The 15674-nt window shown below is 39.2% G+C and overlaps 1 protein-coding gene across 9 annotated transcripts; it reads right to left on the bottom strand.

Moving 5' to 3' along the window:
* Positions 1-1227: 1227 nt before the first annotated feature.
* CBX3 (chromobox 3) lies at positions 1228-15668 on the bottom strand. 9 transcript variants are annotated; one of them, XM_035894078.1, is made up of 8 exons: positions 12705-12934; positions 10675-10817; positions 8925-9090; positions 7516-7610; positions 5607-5944; positions 3089-3304; positions 2465-2597; positions 1228-1892 (listed from the first exon to the last, which is right to left on the bottom strand). In XM_035894078.1, the coding sequence occupies exons 1-5, from the start codon at positions 12744-12746 to the stop codon at positions 5818-5820; spliced, it is 573 nt and encodes a 190-aa protein (XP_035749971.1). In that variant the 5' UTR covers positions 12747-12934; the 3' UTR covers positions 1228-1892; positions 2465-2597; positions 3089-3304; positions 5607-5817. The 9 variants fall into 9 exon arrangements, with proteins under 9 accessions (XP_035749971.1, XP_035749977.1, XP_035749974.1 ...); XM_035894084.1 differs by lacking the exons at positions 3089-3304; positions 12705-12934 and adding exons at positions 14680-14730; positions 15312-15668 and having other exon boundaries at positions 1229-1892; XM_035894080.1 differs by lacking the exon at positions 3089-3304 and having other exon boundaries at positions 1230-1595; positions 1677-1892.
* Positions 15669-15674: the final 6 nt, after the last annotated feature.

Consider the following 15674-nt stretch of genomic DNA (forward strand, 5'->3'; position numbering starts at 1 on the left):
GTGTTGGTTGACAGCCAGCTGAATATGAGACAGCAGCAGTGTGCCCAGGTGGCCAAGAAGGCCAATGGCACCCTGGCTTGTATCAGGAATAGTGTGGCCAGCAAGAGCAGGGAAGCAATCATCCCCCTGTACACAGCACTGACTGGTGAGGCCACACCTCGAATACTGGGTTGTTTTGGGCCCCTCACTAGAAGAACACTGAGGTGCTGAAGCACGTCCAGAGAAGGGCAATGAAGCTGGTGAGGGGTCTGGAGCACAAGTCTGATGAGGAGCAGCTGAGGGAACTGGGGTTGTTTAGCCTGGAGAAGAGGAGGCCAAGGGGAGACCTTATCGCCCTCTACAACTGCCTGACAGGAGGCTGTAGCGAGGTGGGGGTCAGTCTCTTCTCTCAAGTGACAAGCTATAGGACAAGAGGAAACAACCTCATGTTGCGCCAGGGGAGGTTTAGATGGGGTATTAGGGAAAATTTTTTCACCGAAAGGGTTGTCAAGCACTGGACCAGGCTGTTCAGGGAAGTGGCTGAGTCCCCATCCCTGGAGGTGTTTAAAAGTTGGGTAGATGTGGTACTTTGGGACATGGTTTAGTGGGGGGCTTGGCAGTGTTAGGCTAGTGGTTGGACTCAATGATCTTAAGGGTTTTTTTCCAATCTAAATGATTCTATGTTTCTTTAACATGCCTTTGTAAATCTTCCTGATTGTTGACTCTGACAAGGCCCAGTGTTTTTGACAAAGATTTGAAGCAAAACCACACACAGATTTCAAATGGGAACTCTGTGCAGAGCAGTGCACCTGCATAAGAAAACCTTTTTTGGGTAAGGAGGAATCGGACATAGAAGCCAACGATGCTTCTGCCAGTTTAGGAAATCTGAAGGATTGTATATTCAACCAAGGAAACAAACCAAACCCTGCCATCCAATACCACACCCAGAAGGGCTACCTTCTGACCAGATTAAAATTTTGCAGACACTGCAATGAATGGGAGTACCTGACCACTTACTAAAACCATTATCTAGTAAGAAAATCCATTACAAAAGGCTACTGCATTCTCAAACACCATGCCATCAACGCCAGCATCTCTAGACATAAGAATACGAGCTCCCATCTGGCAGGTGCCATCTGGAGCCCTGGGAATCATACCCAATTCTCTCACCATGTTAATAAATCCCACAGCACTTTGCAAGGAAGAAAAGCACTGTTCTGGCTTGCGTAGGGGTGGATCAACTGGCATAGTTTTTGGTTTGGTTTTTTTTTTTTTAGCTTAAACCATCTATCATTTATTTGAAATGAGAGCCCAGAGTACTTTGATAGGAGTCCCTGAAAGGGATTTGGGGAGATGGAAGTTTTCCATTTGAACTTCAAAAGGATCTGATGTTACCCAAGGTGATGGCTGCGATTGTCCCAACATGAAGAAGCAGGGGCAAAGCTCAAAGCTTCTGCAGCTCTTCCCAGGTCCTGCTGAGATGAAGGTACCACCAAACGCTTTTACCTCTGCTGCTGCACACCCTCTCAAGCGTTGTCACAACTAAAGGCTAGGAGAACAGCAGAACACTATCAGGCAGAAACAGTGTGAGAGACATAAACCCCATGACAGCTACTCTGCAAAACAAAGCACAACTCCTTGAGCTAGTGGAGACACAGCCTCAGGAATCAAGAGGGAAAAACGTGGCTCCATTTGACCCTGCAACGTTTTGGTCCAGGAACCACACAGCCGTACTTCCACCATATTGCACTTCAGCTTGTAATGTGCAGTAAGTCTGTGCAGTAAGACTCTTCGTTTTGGAGGAGGCACCTCAGAAGCAAATTTGGGGGCATCTGGCTTGGCTGCTAGTCCAGGTTTAGAGGCCTCTGTCACCAGATCAGACATGTCTTAACATAAGCAGCTAAATTCAGAAGCTGAAAAAAGTGACGTTTTGGTAAGAAATTACAAACAGAAAGTGAAGGACACCAACGGTAAGGAAAAGCTGAGGGTGTTGGAGAAAGCTCTTAGAACAGGAACGGAGGACAATTTTTTATAGTGCAAGAGCCTAATTCAGGCAAGTAAGATAGATAATAATCTGCAGTTAAAGAAAAAATTGTACTTCTAGTTACATTTGAAATTATGGCAACATATGTTGAGTCCTAAATGTACTATAATCTGTTAAGAAACCATCCAGCAGTTTTGAAGAGAACTGGACCATAAATCTAGAAGAATTACCACAAAGCATGTAGAATCCTTTTCTGCTGAACTGATAAAATTCACTTGCAACGCTGATGGGCTTTTTTTTGCAGGTAGTATTTGTTTTATTCCATTTAACATCGATTGCTCTTTAATTAATTTGCTATTAATTCAATACTAATGAACAAATTAGGATTTTTTTAAAAAAGCAAAATGTATTATTCTTTCCTAGCAAAGAAGCAAGAACGAGGCTGTGAGAGGATGATGCCATAACTGATCATGATTTGAATTTTGCATAAGCTAGCACTACCTGGTTACGTTTCACTCGAGAGTCTCCTTCAGCCAGGGTCAGGAGCAGTACTGGAGCCAGCACAACTGGGTTGCTGGGTTTTTCCAGGACAGCAGCATCAATACAGAGTGATCATGAAGTGACAGCCCGAAACCTGTTTCGTTTGGTATAAGAACGGACAATGACCAGAAACCTCCACAGAACTCACTAACTACAGAAGATATCTCATTTATTTAGTCAGTTGATTTTAAATTAATAACATTTGTTAACTTTTTGCATATGTATGCAGCACATTCAGCATAACTTTACAGAACTTGTAACTTTAAAGTGTTGCATTTCATTACTATCAAAATGCAGTTTGACACAAAGTGAGGAGAGAGAAAAAAGAAAACAAATACCAGTCAGCATTTCTAGCGTCATAGTGTAAAAACCAAGAAATCTAAATAATTATCTAACAAGCTTTAAAGGTTTTTAAGTGTGAATACAGTGCACTTTTATGGATAGTCAGAAGGAAGAACCAAATATAACGTAAAGGGTGTACTGAGTTGCAAATCTGTATTTTAAGGGTTACAAATTGAGGAGAATCAACGTTTCCAACAAAAATCCCTATGCCTACGACTTACAATAACCAATAATTTAAATCACCTGTTTAACCTGTATTGCTTTCAATCAGCAACTTCATATAAACTCGATATCCACACTTGAAACAAAGTATGGGAATGGCAAAGTTTCAGACAGTAAAATGCAAACCATAGAATAACAGTTTGAAGACTCTTTAAAAAGCACTCCATACTGAAGAAGCAGGCAGGAGAATGCAAGCTGCTTTGGAATTCTTGTTTAGCCAGTGTATTTCTCAAGCTGCTGGGTAAAAAAAGCAAGGATTTCGGAATCTTATATACTAGGTGTATAAATATTCCTGTTATAGGCCTCAAAGAATTAAGCCATTGTCATGGTTTATCCCAGAGGGCAGCTAAACATCACACAGCTGTTCACTCACTCCCCTCTCAGTGGGATGGGGGAGCAAATCGGAAAAAAAAACAAAAAGATAAAGCTTGTGGGTTGAGATAAAGACAATTTAATAGGTCAAGGAAAAAAAGGGGAAATAATGATGATAGAATATACAAAACAAGTGATGCACAGTGCAATTGCTCACCGATGCCCAGCCAGTTCCTGAGCAGCAGCATGGCCGTGCCCTCCTCCCCCCTACCCTGGCCAACTCTCCCCATTTTTTTGTTCAGCATGATGTCATATGGTCTGGAACACTCCTTCGGCCAGTTTGGGTCAGCTGTCCTGGCTGTGCCCCCTCCCAGCTTCTCGTGCACCTCCAGCCTCCTCGCTGGCAGAAGCTGGGAAGTCCCTGACTAGCGTAAGCACTGCTCAGCAACAATTAAACCATCAGTGAGTTACCAACACTCTTCTCAACCTAAACCCAAAACACAGCACTATGCCAGCTGCTAGGAAGAAAACAAACTCTATCCCAGGCACAACCAGGACAGCCATGAACTCTGTAAAAAACTGACACATATGACAAATTCAGGGTTGTTTGTCTAAGGAACAAGCAAGGGAAGCTAGCTAGGCCCTGAAATTACCATTACTTGGTGCAAGAGAACCCCCACACTAACCAGGATACCAGGTTTTTCCTAGAGCCACAAATAGACGGCAACTGAATTCTGCCCAAACTCAGTAATAAAAAAAAAAAAAAAATCTTGACAAGACAAAGCAGTTACACATAAAAAAGGTAATTTAGCGTCAGTTTAGCCACCCCAGTGTTTAACTATATTTAAGTGTTTTACAATGACAAGTTTTGATTCACAATGTAAATGGCTTTTGAAACTATGTGAGGACAAGCAGTTATAGTAATGATTTGTGAAACTGTATCAAAAGAACATCAAGCACAGACCAAATTCCTTCATTCGCTCCTCAGCACACCATATGAGAGTTTCCAGGAATACCCATCTTTTTTTAACCTCCTCAGAAAACACAGCTGGCCAATCTTAACTGTCTCACCTCGGACATTGACAGTATTACAGGATTTTTTTATTTTTTTTTTCAGTCAAAACTCTTAAATTAAGGGAAATTCTGAAACAAGCTTGGCCACTGACACGTGGAGAGGCACAGCTCAAGGCAAACTATACCACAGTAGTCAAAACACAAATAAAAGAAGGTGCGTAGATGAAAGCAAGTGAAAAGAGGAATGGCAACTGAATGGAAAAAGGCAACTTTCCTCCTCCTGAGTTCCTCACCCCCTACTTCTGCCCTTCTGAAGGCATTCTGCAAGCAGCTGACTATAGGACTCACTTTAAAATTCAATCTGAAATAGAAACAAAGTCTCTTGTTTAAAGTATATGACTTAGTATCTTACATTAAAATATTCCACTTTAAAGGCAGAGCTATGTAAGTATTCCTCAGGCAGTGGCCTGACAAATAATTCCATCCAAAACACTGCTAGTTACAGTCTAGCCTTGCATTAAAACCTGAAATTAAAGCAGAGGCTGATACTGTCAACACATATCAAATCTGCAGAGGCCACCTGCCCTTGTGACCAGCAGCCATACCTAGGCAGTATGGTTGCTCTCTGCAACTTAAACTTAAGTACCCAAACCACATTAATTTCACAGGCTCTTCCTGACTGAAAAAACCGGTATGCCTCAGGCATTGTTCACCAAAAAAATACAAAGAATCAAAGCCTGGTATTTGTCTTGTACTGTGATTACAGAGTAGCAATGGGGCAGTATTAATTAATCAATCTACCCCCCCAAAACCAACTTACAGTTAAATATATTACGAATTGAGAGCTTAACATATCAAAAGTTCAGAAATATCATACCGCTTCAAAAGAGTCACAGCCTATCAGTATAAAGGAAGAATATAAAACTATTTTATTGACCACTGTTCACCAGTATTTACAATAAAGTAAACAATATACAGTCTGATAACATTCAAATTACTACAAAGTTAGTTTTCACCTGGTCTTTGTGGGACCAAGTGATCCCAAATACTAAAAAGAATGATGCTACAGGTTTAAAGGGCTAGGTTTGGGTAAAGAAGACACATGCACATCAATAGTATAGAAGACTACAAAACATCTGTGAGTTTGTTTAGACATTCATTATGATTCTGTAATAACTATGGAAGTTTATGAATGTTTTATAAAAGCTTTTACCTAATATGGAGGAAGTAGTAGTATCAAATGCTCTCTTGTGATAAATGAAACAAGTTGCAGAAAGCTTTTATTTACTTGCTGTTGATGCAAAAACATACTACTTCAAAAAAATATCAAATTTGATTCTTGTTAGAATGTATGCTTCTCACATTGCTAATAAATCAAATTTCAGGTTTTAATATTCATATATATAAAAAAGCAATGCAAACAATTATTGTGCTTCATCTTCTGGGCATGAATGCCAAGTTAGTCGCTCTTCATAAAAAGCGATTACGATCTGAGGACACTTCACGTTAGCTTCTTTGGCCAGGACCAGATCTGCCTCGTCAGAGTCTTTCCTGATGTAGAAGAGAGTGGGATTTAAGAAAATGCACAATCATTAATTCAGTAAATTTAGCAGCTCTTGACAGGTCGTAAGTTCTGAAAAGAATGTCAGCTAGAAATCAGTTTTCCATATACCTTTCACTATAGCTACCAAGCATTCCCATGCTAATGGCAAGGTTTCACAGCTGTATCTTCCTTCCCTTCCCATGTTTTTTTCTGTTTGAAAGGAAAACACTATTCAAAGGGAACCATTTTATACAGTTACCTATTGCAGTATGTAATGAAAGAAGTAAAACTTTGCTAAAGCATAATCAAAACTTCAAACTGAGACTTAAAAATCAATAGCTTGAGTCTTAAGAGGTGGTACTTACATCCAAATTATGTTTACTGTTTATGCAAGTAACTTGCTGTATTTCATACTGCTATTCTTGATGCTGTCTTGGGGTAATAAAACAAACTTTCCAGTCTGACATGTGTCAGGTTCCATTTTAAAGTGTATGCTGCCTTTACAAGTCAGTTTTGTGCATACATATTCATACCTATGTTTGTTGCCTACCATCAATTATGAAAAAATAATCAACTGCAACTGAACTAAAAAAAAAAGCTTCTTTTTGTATGTTTCCTTTGTGTTTGATTTTGCCAATTACCACTACAGAAATTCAAATAGTCACAATCTATATTTTGCGACTCAGAATTCTAAGTTTCACATAACATTTGTAGAGTGTTTGAAAAGGCAGAAGGGAGGCAGAATCTTCCAAAGCATAGATCTTCAGCAGTCCAGGCACATCATATGACAAATCATTTCTCTAGAGGCCACTCAGTTTGACTCCATTCAGAAAATTATGCCCTCTTGAAGGTCGTGGAAAGCTATCCTTCCTCTCACCCCACCACCATAAGAAATCTGACCCCCAGCAAATGTTAATTCAATCTCTTGTATTCTTAACACTGGAAAAAAAATTCAATTTTATCCTACTTTTCACTGAGAAGTCACAGGAAGTCTCCTGTCAACCCTGTAGCTGATGAAGCTGGTCTCCCTCTGCCCTTCCAACAATGCAAACTCCCTTATCACTCTCCCCTCTTACGAGCCCTTAATGATACACCTCTCCTTCATATTGTCTGTTCTTCATCTCAAGCTCAGCTTCCTCCACTAGTTCCTTCCAATCCTCTAACCACTTGGTTGCACGCAGAACAGCTGGCACCATGCTTGTTTAAAAGGTTGGCTATCCAGCAGCTGGCTTCTGCTTACTGAAACATGTAAAGCTGGAGCTCTGCCTGCCATTCCCTCAGCAAGAATGTTACTGAGATCCAGCTTTTTCCCATACAAATGCCAATTCTTCTGTATTTTATCACAATTCACCTTTCAAATTTCTACTTCTGTAAAACCAAACCAATAGAACCTATTTTGGTTTTGGAAGGAAAAGGGAGTAAGTACTAACTGATTATACAAGATTTGTTTTTCTAAGAATACAACATTAATAAGGAGATCACCAGCTGTCTTACCCCTGAAATGAAGCTGTCTCATTAACCTAAGTGCAACTGCCTGCCCCCCCTTAATACAGACCAGAACTGTGGGTGTAAGACTTACCATTTCATGAGGAACATAAGCTCGCCACTGCTATCCGTAGCCCCAATTATCCGCTCAGGATCAAGACCCCTTGCAAACCCTCTTGGTTTATCAACCTATTGAGTAAGTTAGAAGACTGTTACCTAGTTTAAGATAAAATTCTGTTTTGGCATTAGAGCTAGATACATGCATTCTGATGTATACGTGTATGTGTACATCAGAACAAAATATATAGCCTTACGTAATTATAAAAGCTGTAATTACATTTAATTGTCTGAAAATGACACTAATTAGCTGTAGAGTAATAATGAAGGAATTTTACATCAATGCTGCTAGCATTTATTTCTGAGAACTCAATAGATGAAACAAGTGATCTAAAAATCCTTATAGTAAATAAACAAGCATGGGCAGTAAAAGCAACAAAAAAGGCAAAGCAAAAATGCACTCCCCGAAGTGGGAAAAACACATCCTTTTCAGCAGAACAAGAGACTTGGGTTGGCTTCAGCCAACTGTGAAACTGCACCCTTGGGGAATACTTCAACTCTTCTTGGCTCACTGAGATTGCACTGGTGGTAAGGAATATCACGATTAATTTCAGTATTAGTTCCTCTAGTTTCACGGTATCCTTTTTGAGACAGTGGCCACTACTGTACCAGATGAAGACACACAATTGACTTTATACAGAAACTGAAATATTCCCCGTATTGATCAACTGTTCTTTCTGATGCCTTCCAACTTTTTAGACAGGAACCACACATCCAACGGCTGTTTTCAGTAAACCATCGACATTGCCCCAGTTTAATTTCAAATTGCTAGTTTGAAAGTTTACAGAGAAAAATGTGAACTATTGAGCACATTATTGTATGTGCATTATTTTGTACTTATCAGCACTAAATTCATTTGAATTGTAGGAGAAACCCAGATCTTTAAAAAAAGGTAGGCTTTTTTCAGTCACCCTTTCTACTCCCTCTCCACCATCATGTCTGGTCCTAATCTAAGTAACTGCCTAGTCTTCACATTTTGCCATCTTGCCACTCACCTATTTAAAATCATACTAAATACGAAAGCCAAACCAGAACTTCACCTTTGTTCATTCATGAACCTTTTGCTCCAATACAAACTGACCACTTAATATCATTCATAAATAACTCCTAACCAGTCTTACTTTCAGTCATTCAGTAAGAATTATGGGACAATGCAAGAACTTCTAGTCATCATGTCAATCAATCATCTTTTACGCACCATTTGGATAGTCTCATTAACCATCATGGATGACTACCCTTTCCAAAAAACAGTTCCAGGTGCTGCGCGATTTTTACAGTTTTAAACCCATGTTTGGTCTCACTCCCAAAGTCACAACAGGGGTGGGGATGGAGAGGTAGGGAAGAGACACAGGAAAAACAAAGCTTAGCACATGAACATATACTTACAGAATCACGTTTTTTCTTTGATTTACTATCATCGGATTCGCTATCTGACAAAGATTTTCTTTTGGCACCATCTGTTTTTTCTTTACCAGCTTTCTGAGAGTTCAGGAAAGCTTCGATTAGCTCTGGACAATCTAAGTTTTCTTCAGGTTCCCATGTGTTGTCAGCACTGAAACATACACATATTTACATAAAACTAGGAAAAGAAGAAAAATGTAGAACTAGCCACATCGCTCACCTTAAGAAAGTTCAGGGTTTTCTCATTATGTAAGGCAGATTTCTTAAACCTAAGGATGTTTATCTTGCCATCTTTAGTAACCTTCATGTACAGCATTTGATGACTGAAAGAAGTATGCTCTGCTATTGTTGAAAACCAATGTTCTTAAACTGGAGATACAGAATAAGCAGCTCTATTAACTCCCATGATCTGGGTAGGATCATAGGAGTTAAAACAAGCAATCCCCACCCTACCAAACCCTACCTGTCCATTTAAAATGACTCCCTTCCCCGGTTCTTCTAAAGACTGTCCATGGAAACAAGCCATATGATATGAGCACTAAGACTTACAGAGAACAGAACGTACACAACACTCGCTACAGCGTAAGTATATACGTCTAAGCTTCTATATAAGAAGAAAGCTCTCAAAAGTTGTCTGAGAGCACTGAGATCAACTATACCTAGAACTATCCCCCTCCTTCAGCTAACTACATGAGGGATCAAAGGTCCCATGTCCAGAGTTGAGCACTGCAAATGTTCCATTGAGCGTGCATTTTGTTAACTAAAATTTTAAGAGGTCCATGAATGTTCCCTGCAGCAACTAAGCACCTCATCAGAAGTCCTCACACACAAATACTGCCACAGCGCTACTGCACAAGCAGGATGCCTACAAATTACTTTCAGTTACTAAAACATATTTTTGCAACTTCAAATCAGACCCTCAAAATACTAAACCCACTGCGTTTTGCATTTATGCATTTATCACTACACAAATTGTACGTGCTAGAATGCAGAACGTTGCAATGCAATCATTACTTTGGGAGGTATGCAACAATAATACAACTGCGTATGTAACTATATTCAAATGCTAGGTACATCTCACTTTTTCAGCTAGTAAAGCAGTCTGCCAGAAAGTGTCACGGGAGGGTGGGAGGAGGCACAATTATGTGCCTTCTTTAACAATCAGCTTTTTAAGTCCACTGCAAGGTTTTCTTGTGCTTCCTTAAGCCCTGGGAAAGAGACTCAAAAGATACCTTTCGGGTATGCCTAATGAAGGCAACCATGCCACAGAATTCCTTATGCAAATTCATCTAATTTGAGAGCAGTTCATGGAAGCAAATAACAAGCAACCTATCTGCTTCAAACTTCAGACTTGCCTACAGTTTAAATTCCTGCAAAATTTCTTACTCAGAATTAATGTTCATTCCACCACCTATATAAATGTAGCAACTGTCAGTCTAGCTTACCTTGATAGATACTGACACAAGCTACATCAAAAAACAGTGGTAAAAGAACGATCACTAAGGACTTGGTAAAAGTCTTGGAACGTTTTATGTAGCACAAACACTAAGGGGTACATATCTTCTATTTTATTTTCATACTTGACTGCCCCACTTGAATATGCATTTATGGATGTCCTTCCCTTGACATTCTTTAAAATATATCCCCATCATCCAATCCCCTCTCTGCATAGTTATTTCAAATAAATGGTTAGTATTTAGCATTTATCAGAAAAAAATAATAGGTAATGCCTTACTCCGTAAATCCTTTCCACTTCAAGTAGTATTCCACCTTTCCATTTACAACACGTCTGTCCAGGACTTTCTCCACAACAAATTCTTCAGGCTCTGCCTCTTCAACTTTTTTACCTTTGCCATTCTGTTTCTTTCCCATTTTGTGCTACAAAAGAAATTCAAAATGACATTATTCATTCTTTTGCTTTACACAGTTACTTCACTGGCCAAATCCAACTTTGCTCAGTAAACAGCAAAGAATTGTGTACTTATTCACACTAAAGCCAGAAGCTCAGACTCCTTTTACGTTAGTGCATGTGGTCAGGTAACCTGAGCAAGACACGTTAATGTTTTGGGTTTTTTCAGTTGCTTTATGAGATACCCAACACCCATTTTTAAAAAGGTGAAATATTTTTGCCCACACACTCAGTGCCTCCACTCCCCTTATAAATTTAATTCTCAGTGATACATGCTCAAAAATTTATGAAGCTTCTAAAAGTTAACTCTATGCCTGTGAAAAGGCAGAGGGCAAGAAATAGCATAAGGCAGAAGTAAAGAAAAGCAGTAAGGGAACTGTGAAAATGCATAAAATAGAAAAGGAATGCTACTCAAAAAAAGGTGGTTACTACCTTTTCCAAAAAAAGGAGAAGCTAATGGGAGCAAAGTTTATGATGTATTGCTACTGTAAGCAAAACACTCAACAATAACCCGTAACTATTGAACAGGATGCATGCTAGGAGCATTCCATTACTGCAGCCCCTTCTCATTCTTAGCCACGCACCAATGTAACTTACATTCAAACAGATGTCACAAAGGTGCAAAAATGTAAGGACAGCTACACTTAAGTACAGCACTTAACACGTAAATGAAATTTTGCTAACTTAAAAGACTTTATAAGTGTTTTAAGTTTACATTTGATACTTCAAATAATATTCTTTAAGTTCTTAAAATAAATATTACATCCACATCATCCTCAAGGCATTCCCAGTTTAATAAGGCACAATTAAATAGTAATAGAAGGACACATTTCAGAATTTCCTTGTTTGTAATCTTAAAAAGGTTGGAACAAGCCTATCATGTTATTGTATCATATTTCTGGAGCACTAGCAGATCAAAAGCGGTTTGCTTGCCATTTTGGACCGCACCTTATAAGGAAATTGTTAAAGTGGCAGCCATAAACTAATGAGAGCAGTATTAAGCTCCTAAAACATATAATCATGCAGCACCCTAAATCAAAGTGGACAGAACTAACTGCGCTTCCTATAGAACAGAAAACAGTCAAGCAAAAATCACAGAGCACCTCTATTTGCTTGATGGCCTTTCTCTAGTCCTGTCCAGAATTAATGCAGGTTAGTTTGAGAATACCGCAAAGCAATTTTGAAACTCAAATTTTTAGACTTTGCAGAATTTTGTCTTGATGTGTTGACAGGTTAAAAAAAAGTATCTTAAGACACAAGAACTGTCTTCTTTTTGTAAACTGAAGATTTGAAGCTGACTCTTTCTTTCCAAAACCCTGTCTTTGTGTCCCTTATTCTTCAGAATTAATTTTTCCCTCCCTCCCCAAAATAGCTTTATTCTGGTTAGCAACCCATAAATTGATGATGCAAACAACGAAGACCAGGAAAAGTTTCCAATTTCTCTCTCAAACAGCAAGTTTCTGTGTATGATTACATCTCACGTGACATTTGTTTTGACTTGGAAGCATAGAAGAGAGATTATCTAATACAGAGCATGTATTTCCAATTATATTTTAACTGCCTGCATATCCCAGGTGTATTGTGACCACAGCATTCATGTCTGAAAAGTGTCAACGTAAGCACACTGGCTTTTTTTGCCTCCACAGGAAAAAGAATGTAAGACTGAAATTGAAGGAAAATAAAAACATGAAGATGTCCAACTCTTCTATGAAGGCAGCTTCTTTCAAGAAATGGAGGTGTGAAAAAGAGAAACGGGTAGAGATGAGGAAAACAAACAAAAAAAGAAGCGGAAGGGGGGGAAAAAAAAAAAAAAAAGACACAGACTCACTATACCATAGTAATAACATTATAATTACTGGTGATGAGGCAAGCAGGCTACAAGTGGGGAACATCTCCATCTGTGTTCTCCGTTGGACTAAAATTCTTTGATTCAATGGAAGACTGTTTTCTGGTACTCTTTTCGGCTTCACTAATTCTTGTCACTTAAAGATAAACGTTTTGGATTTCTGTATCAAAACAAGATTTTTTTTTTCCTTTCTAAGACTTAAGTATCTACAGAATCTCCCACAGAAGAAAATGAGTGCTATGGAGGTCTGTATTTTTTTCTTGAATGCAGCAAGAAATAATAAAACTGAGAATATGTGCCTTTTTGTTTTAAATGCTAGAGATCTAATTGGGTCTCGTGTGGATCAGCACTGCTTTCCAAACTCTTGAGCCTTTCCAACCTATTAAAATAATACTTGATTGCAGACCCTGCAGAAATACCGAACATTTGTTAAAAACCTGTACATTGTGAGATTACACAAGCAATGTAAATCCTGGCCCACAAGTGAACGTGGTAGCTGACTGAAGTTAAAGGGTACTAAACGTCCAGTAGACCCCTGAAGCTCCCTCCTCTAGCATTGGTTGTTGTAAGCTGTAACTTGGGCATTTGACCACTGAATGCTCATCTATGGCTCGTTTCCCTTTCTGCATTCAGAAGTCACATATGACAGATGCAGATGCTCTCCAGTGGATAATCACTCTTTCTTTGAGGGGCAAGATTAAAACACTGATGCGACACTGTGGTGAAGGGTTTTAACATACAAGAGGTAACAAAATCGGAATTACAGTTCCAGAGCTATGCTATCCCTTAATACATTTAGATTTTGCATGCAAATACATAATGAAGCAGAATTAGTTATGGTTCCCATGGGAACCATAACTGATTTTCCTGACCTGCGCAGCAAAATTCTCAACAAAAATCAAAATATTAAAAATACTGCATTCACAGATTCTTTCCTCTCCCTGAGGCACCCCCCTCCTCAGGCTAACTCCTTCTCTTACTCAAATTAGGGAAAAGTGGGCAATCAATTACTAACAGAAGGTTGACATTCACCTTGGTGAAATCTTTTAAAATAAGTTTGTTATCGTACAATACAAAGGAAGCAGTCCATTGCACTTCTAAGCCAAGAATACAAGTTTTTAATATATCTCAATCTGGGTCAACCAGTAATCATTTCAGTAAATTTAATAACGGGCCTTTTGAGTGCGTTATAAATCAGTTGTTCTGCTATCCAAATTTTGAACTGTACACATGTATTTTTGCCTACTTCCCCGCCTCAACCTCAGATGCATCTCACACTACACTTTTTCAGTTCTGTCTTTCACAAAACTATATGTCATTACTAGTTGAATGGTAACCAGCAACCAACTACCCTTAGAAGTGCATATTTTAATGTCAAGCAAAGCTTTACAGGACTTGAGATCCATGAATGCATCATTAAAATGGTCCAGGAGGGGTTGACATCTGATAATCTCTGCTCCTATGAAATTCAAAGAAACTGTTATTTGTTAAAAATCATTTCAAAAGGCATCTTAACTACGCCACATCATTTCCCAATAATGTTATTTTTCATCTGTAAAGACTGCCTTTTCTCAGACAATTACTTTTCCCAAATACACTGGGAGCAATTAAATCAGTACTGTGATTTGGATTTTATTTTTTACATATATGATGAGTTACACGGTGTGGTGAGAGGAGCCTTAAAAAAAAAAAAAAAAAAAAAAAAAAAAAAGTCCTCAGTGCTTTCTACTGTAGGGCAGATGAAATACTGCAAGAGTCCTTTAATATTTTTTTCCCAACAAGCCTCTTTAAGAAATGGCAGATTTATTAAAGCCAAAGACAATGTCCTTTCTAGTAGCCTTACTTTCTGGATCTGAAATTTTGGTCAGAATAATGCTGGGGAGGGGAGATGTGGATGTATCTTTTAAATGGAGATGCCAAGTTATAAGTTTGAAGAAAAATATGTTGATTAAATCCTTATATACTTTAGGTGTGCATGAACTTACCAATGTAGTTTTATTGGAGGCCATTTTTATTGCAGACTTGCAGAGCTTTTACTAGAAAAATGCATGACAATTAAAAGGAAGTTTACATTACTCAAAGAAAGGCATCCCAATACAAGCATGGTCCTTGTTCCAACCCCCATGTATTCACTGCATATAACATTTCTAATATGGATTAAATCCAGAACAGAAAGTAGGTTACTACTTTGTCCGGCATAACCCAGTAACGCACCATTATGCTAGCCAGGATAAATGATACTGACAAAGTGGTATACAGGATTGAAAAAAGGTTTTTCCCAAGGCCTTCTAAGGCACAGAGGCGTTTCTAGGGAAAAGGGGGAGGACCATCAGGGATGCTTATTTCCTTAAACCCAATAGAACAGGAGTTCAGATCCTAGCAGTTAATCAAGATATACCTAGGTATATTAACTGCGAATCTGGCAGGGAGCAGCTACATATCTGCGGTGTAATAGTGAGTCACCCATTACTCTTACTTTGTAGTAAATGCTTATAAACAGCAAATATTTATCTTAATGCAACTCTAACGTTGCCTTCCGATTCTCAAGTTTTCAAGAGTTAAGGTCCTAGAGCAACATTAACTCAGCTAAGCTGTGCATACTACGTATTTAACCTACCCAAATGATGCTGAACACAATCCATCCCCTTTTCCATGTCATTTCTCATACCGGCCACCTCCTTAGGCATGTATTATCCCCGCCCCACTGCAAACTATAGAACTGTTAGAATTCCCCATATGCCTGGGCAAGGCAAAAGAAAAAGTCCTTCAAGGCCAGAAAACCTGCCGGACTCAGCAATCCCACCCAATTCTCCCCTGACACGGGAGGGGGATTTTGGCAGTCCCATAGGCGGTGGGGTAGGTGAGGTGGGAGGAGGGCAGGGACGAGGGCCCCAGCGCAGAGGGGCTTGTCTTGTCCCCGTTTGAACGGCGAGAAAGGGGGAAAAGAATCAACAGCAGTAATAACAAAACCCCCCCGCCG

The sequence above is a fragment of the Egretta garzetta genome, unplaced genomic scaffold (assembly GCF_000687185.1).
Source record: "Egretta garzetta isolate BGI_Z169 unplaced genomic scaffold, ASM68718v1 scaffold94, whole genome shotgun sequence".
Taxonomy (NCBI): domain Eukaryota; kingdom Metazoa; phylum Chordata; class Aves; order Pelecaniformes; family Ardeidae; genus Egretta; species Egretta garzetta.

What these genes read in the sequence shown, in the direction of transcription:
- CBX3 (XM_035894078.1), bottom strand. Translation starts at nt 12,746, where the DNA reads ATGGAGATGTTCCCCACTTGTAGCCTGCTTGCCTCATCACCA. An exon ending in AAGTGGAAAGGATTTACGGA is followed by an intron (nt 9,091 to 10,674) that starts GTAAGGCATTAC and finishes TGTATGTTTCAG; the next exon opens with TGCTGACAACACATGGGAAC. An exon ending in CAAAGAAAAAACGTGATTCT is followed by an intron (nt 7,611 to 8,924) that starts GTAAGTATATGT and finishes CTTACTCAATAG; the next exon opens with GTTGATAAACCAAGAGGGTT.